General features: G+C 36.4%; 1 protein-coding gene across 1 annotated transcript in view; it reads right to left on the bottom strand.

The window, feature by feature from the left end:
• Positions 1-5,141: 5,141 nt before the first annotated feature.
• Positions 5,142-6,000, bottom strand: part of LOC132740421 (uncharacterized protein CXorf38-like) — a 35,319-nt gene continuing 34,460 nt past the window's right edge. Inside the window, exon 5 of the mRNA XM_060728326.1 lies at positions 5,142-5,733. Within this exon, the coding sequence (XP_060584309.1) occupies positions 5,659-5,733 (75 nt within the window). The 3' untranslated portion in view covers positions 5,142-5,658. The remainder of the gene's footprint in view (positions 5,734-6,000) is intronic.

The following is a 6,000-nucleotide window of genomic DNA, read 5'->3' as shown; positions in this document are numbered from 1 at the left end:
TTTAATTTGAACAAACTTGGTAGACACTCACTAGAAGATATTTCATGCTTAATATCTTAGCTCTAGCTCTTTGGGTTCTTTAAAAGAAGATTTTTAAGTTTTTACTATATGCATATAGGGAAAATCAATGACCCCCTGGGGCGAGGCCAATTTTGACCAAAGGGCTTTTATTTGAACAAACTTGGTAGACATTCACTAGAAGATGTTTCATGCCAAATATCTAAGCTCTAGCTCTTACAGTTCTTTAAAAGAAGATTTTTTAAGTTTTTACTATATGCATACAGTACGCTCACCGCGGGTTTTGCTTTTTCCGCGATACCACCGCGGACGATTTTTTTTTATCAGGGACAAACGCGGGGGTTCGTCCCCGATGAGAAGCCTAATTTCCCCGCCATCCCCTGTGTTCAGTTGTTTCCACCGCGGACAAAATTCTGACGACCGTTCTTCATTTATCGATAAAATCAGTCACCCGTTTCCCGCGGGGGAACGCCATGGTCAGTTGGTCAGTATAAATTAACCTCCAAAAATAATAGACGTTTTATTATTTTTTAACGTCATCTTTTTTACATTAAATGCGACTCTTGTCGCGTTGACTGTCTTAATTAGGAAGACATTTTACAGTGTAGAAAGTTAATATGATTTAGACAATTTATGACTACAGCTATTGCTAGATTTTTTTCTGAGAATGAGATAACTGTCGAATATGTTTATATAAATCTTTAATTTAGATTAACTAGCCAATGAAAAACATTTGCTCCATTAGGTAATTTTGAGAACAACTCGGAACTTCAAAGCATTTTCAATTTATAGTAACAAACAATACATATAATACATTAAAGAAAGCACATGTGATGCGACTTTCACACGTCTAAAATGCATCTTTGTTTGAACAGACAACGAAAAGCTTGTTTATTATTCCAGCGCTCTTGATGTATGATAACTATATATAATAAGCACCAACCGCGTTAAAAACAAATTCCGCACCCATTAATAAAATAATAATTAGGCTGCCTTTTGCAAATTATAAAATTACATTATTATCCTCGGAAATAATTTCAATGAAAACTTATATAATAAATACAAGAAAGCAAAGACAATTACGTTCAATTGTATGTACTGAAAACTACATGTTGTCTACAAATACTATTATTCCGATGAACAATAATATCTTAAGATAAAATTAAAATGAAATATTTTTAACATGCAAATAAACAGAAACAGTAAAGCGCATCTGACAATTGAAAGAGACATCCTGGAATATTGCCTGAATAAAATTTTTGAGGGTTACGTTTTCAAAGTTTTTAAATAAGAAACAAAAGCTGGCATATAAATTGTTGTAGTATCTTTTTCATAAATGTCATATGCCGAATTTTTCATTATTTGACTTCAAGTTTCTCACTAACATGAAGTTGCGACGACAATGATTTATTTTGATGTCGAATACATATTATACATTACCCAACACAATAACAAGAAGAAGAACAAGACAAGAGGGCCATGATGGCCCTGAGGTCGCTCACCTGTATATAGCCCCCCCCCCCAACGTTGCAGAGCCAATTTAACCCAAGGGCTTTTATTTGAACAAACTTGGTAGACACCCATTAGAACATGTTTCATGCTAAATATCTTAGCTCTAGCTCTTTGGGTTCTTTAAAAGAAGATTTCTTAAGTTTTTACTATATGCATATAGGGAAAATCAATGACCCCCGGGGCGGGGCCAATTTTGACCCCAGGGCTTTTATTTGAACAAACGTGGTAGACACACACTAGAAGATGTTTCATGCCAAATATCTAAGCTCTAGCTCTTTGAGTTCTTTAAAAGAAGATTTTTAAGTTTTTACTATATGCATATAGGAAAATTAATGACCCCCGGGGCGGGGCCAATTTTCACCCCAGGGCTTTTATTTGAACAAACTTGGTAGACACCCATTAGAACATGTTTCATGCTAAATATCTTAGCTCTAGCTCTTTGGGTTCTTTAAAAGAAGATTTTTTAAGTTTTTACTATATGCATATAGGGAAAATCAATGGCCCCCCGGGGCGGGGCCAATTTTGACCCCAGGGCTTTTATTTGAACAAACTTGGTAGACACTCACTAGAAGATGTTTCATGCCAAATATCTAAGCTCTAGCTCTTTGAGTTCTTTAAAAGAAGATTTTTAAGTTTTTACTATATGCATATAGGAAAATTAATGACCCCCGGGGCGGGGCCAATTTTCACCCAAGGGCTTTTATTTGAACAAACTTGGTAGACACCCATTAGAACATGTTTCATGCTAAATATCTTAGCTCTAGCTCTTTGGGTTCTTTAAAAGAAGATTTTTTAAGTTTTTACTATATGCATATAGGGAAAATCAATGACCCCCCGGGGCGGGGCCAATTTTGACCCCAGGGCTTTTATTTGAACAAACTTGGTAGACACTCACTAGAAGATGTTTCATGCCAAATATCTAAGCTCTAGCTCTTTCAGTTCTTTAAAAGAAGATTTTTTAAGTTTTTACTATATGCATATAGGGAAAATCAATGACCCCCGGGGCGGGGCCAATTTTCACCCCAGGGCTTTTATTTGAACAAACTTGGTAGACACCCATTAGAACATGTTTCATGCTAAATATCTTAGCTCTAGCTCTTTGGGTTCTTTAAAAGAAGATTTTTTAAGTTTTTACTATATGCATATAGGGAAAATCAATGACCCCCCCGGGGCGGGGCCAATTTTGACCCCAGGGCTTTTATTTGAACAAACTTGGTAGACACTCACTAGAAGATGTTTCATGCCAAATATCTAAGCTCTAGCTCTTTGAGTTCTTTAAAAGAAGATTTTTTAAGTTTTTACTATATGCATATAGGGAAAATCAATGACCCCCGGGGCGGGGCCAATTTTCACCCCAGGGCTTTTATTTGAACAAACTTGGTAGACACCCATTAGAACATGTTTCATGCTAAATATCTTAGCTCTAGCTCTTTGGGTTCTTTAAAAGAAGAGTTTTTAAGTTTTTACTATATGCATATTGGGAAAATCAATGACCCCCCGGGGCGGGGCCAATTTTGACCCCAGGGCTTTTATTTTAACAAACTTGGTAGACACTCACTAGAAGATGTTTCATGCCAAATATCTAAGCTCTAGCTCTTATGGTTTTTTAAAAGAAGATATTTAAAGTTTTTTCTTTCGGTTGCCATGGCAACCAGAGTTTTGCATGGAATTAAATTCTTTGAAGAATTTTTAAAGGTGACCACCAAAGGAACATTCCTGTGAAGTTTGGATGAAATTGGCTTAGTGGTTTATGAGGAGATGTCATTTAAAGTAAAAGTTTACGGACGGACGACGGACGGACGGACGCCGGACGAAAAGCGATCACAAAAGCTCACCCTGTCACTTTGTGACAGGTGAGCTAAAAAACACTGCATTTGTACATGTACTTATATTACAACAAAAAAGAAAGAAAACAAACAAATTTTACATATAGTTACATGTATATGTACAGTACATGTTACAGTACATGTAAGTACGTATACTGATGTTTAAATACAGTAATTAATTTTTAAAATTTAAGGTTTCCACCGCGTTGACCGGTGTTTGACCGCCGCGTTCCTCCGCAATTTACCACTGCGTTCCGCGGGGGAAACGGTTTCAGCCGCCGATTTATGTCCGCGGTGGTGAAAATTTTCTGTCCGCAGGGTCACGCGGACAATATCTGAGCAAATTTTACGTCCGCGGTAAACCTCATCCGTTGGGTCACGCGGGTTTTGAAAAAGTCGCGCTGAGCGTACTGTATAGGCAAAATCAATGACCCCCCCCCAGGCGGGGCCAATTTTGACCCCAGGGCTTTTATTTGAACAAACTTGGTAGACACTCACTAGAAGATGTTTCATGCCAAATATCTAAGCTCTAGCTCTTATGTTTTTTTAAAAGAAGATATTTAAAGTTTTTTCTTTTGGTTGCCATGGCAACCAGAGTTCTGCATGGAATTAAATTCTTTGAACAATTTTTAAAGGTGACCACCAAAGGAACATTCCTGTGAAGTTTGGATGAAATTGGCTCAGTGGTTTATGAGGAGATGTCATTTAAAGCAAAAGTTTACGGACGGACGACGGACGGACGGACGCCGGACGCAAAACGATCACAAAAGCTCACCCTGTCACTTTGTGACAGGTGAGCTAAAAAAGAAACAAGAGGGCCATGATGGCCCTGAGTGGCTCACCAGAAACAACTGCTTTTCAGTGTTGGAATGTTAATATTTCCTAATATTAAATTTAAGCATAGAATAAGTTTAAACAATAATTTGAAGAAATGCCATGACCTTGGGCATTTAAGCTTTAGCTTAAACGGGGCTAATCAAATTAATATGAGCAACTTTGATAAAAGACTACCTAAGAATGCTACAGACAAAGTTTGGTGATCATCCATCAATTGGTTTTAACCTTTTCCCTTATATAAGCGTGTTTCGACGGCTTCCCCCCCCCCCTTTTGAGGCCGCAAACAGTGAAAAAAATGTCCCCCTCATCGCCAAGAAAATTTTGGACCTGTGAGAGGCTTAAAATGACCCCAGGTTGATCATAAGGTAACGTGTAACCAATGCTGAAAAGCCTTTGACTCTATCTCAATCCCTTGAGAAGTTGCAGCACTTTGAAATAAATTTTGATGGAAAAAATCGAGGCAAAATAGTGATTTTTGGCCATTTTGAGATGTCCCCTCGTTGCCATGGTAACAGGAAATTTAAGACTGAGCATGTCGTTACAAAGGCAATGGTCCAGTCAACATTTGTGCCAAGTTTGATTAGTATTGAAGCATTTTTCATAGTTTCATAGCAGTTTGAACTTGTAAGAGGAGGCTTTTCAGTGAAAATGGCCATTTTTCACAATATGCTCATGGGGGAAAGGGTTAAAGTAGATGTTTAAAGGTTTTTCTATTTTTAGCTCGAGTGGCCCTGAAAAGGGGCCAATCAAATTAATGTGAGCAAACTTGATAAATGATTACCCAAAAATGCTACAAACAAAGTTTGGTGATCATCCATCAATTAGTTCTGTAGAAAAAGATGTTTAAAATTATTTCTATTTTTAATATTATCGGCCCCTTAAAGGGAGCAATCAAATTAATATGAGCAAACTTGATAAAAAACTACCCAATTGAATATTGCTACAGACAAAGTTTGGTGATAATCCATCAATTAGTTCTGTAGCAATAGACGTTTAAACATATTTCTATTTTTAATTTTAGCAGCCCCTATAAGGGGCCAATCAAAATAATATGAGCAAACTTGATAAATGACTACCCAACAATGCTACAAACAAAGTTTGGTGATCATCCATCAATTAGTTCTGAAGCCATAGACATTTAAACATATTTCTATTTTTAATTTTAGCGGCCCCTAAACAGGGCCAATCAAATTCATATGAGCAAACTTGATAAAAAGTACCAAGAATGCTACAGACAAAGTTTGGTGATCATCCATCAGTTAGTTCTGTAGAAGAAGATATCTAAAGGTTTTTTTCTATTTTTAGCTATACAGGCCCCTAAAAGGGGCCAATCAAATTAATATGAGCAAACTTGATAAAAGACTACCCAACAATGCTACTGACAAAGTTTGGTAATCATCCATCAATTAGTTCTGTAGAAATAAACATGTCAAGGTGTGTACACTATCAAGTTCAACACAAATATTTACTCACCTAACTTGGTTTGCTCATAATTTTGACTTTGACCTGAAGAAGTTTCCGACTTTATTTTTGCTATCTCCTGCAAAAACAACGTATCTTATTTACTCCAATAATTATAGTACAAAAATAATCAACAATTTATTATTAAGAAGTTGAATTAAAATTCATAGGAGTATGTACTTGATAGTTTATGTGTAGCTATGTACGTTAACATAATAACCACCATAATTGCCCCATTTAATCACTTATGCTAAGTAGGTCATCAGCTCAGAATTTAAATCCTGAAATAATAATTTTGTTTAAACACTTGCATTTCTGAGTGGTAAAAATTTGAAGCCAAATTATC

This window comes from Ruditapes philippinarum, unplaced genomic scaffold (genome assembly GCF_026571515.1).
Source record: "Ruditapes philippinarum isolate M1 unplaced genomic scaffold, ASM2657151v2 ctg4690_1_1_1_1, whole genome shotgun sequence".
Lineage (NCBI taxonomy): Eukaryota > Metazoa > Mollusca > Bivalvia > Venerida > Veneridae > Ruditapes > Ruditapes philippinarum.
Note: the sequence above shows the minus strand (reverse complement) of the source record. Positions and strands in the feature narration are given on the sequence as shown.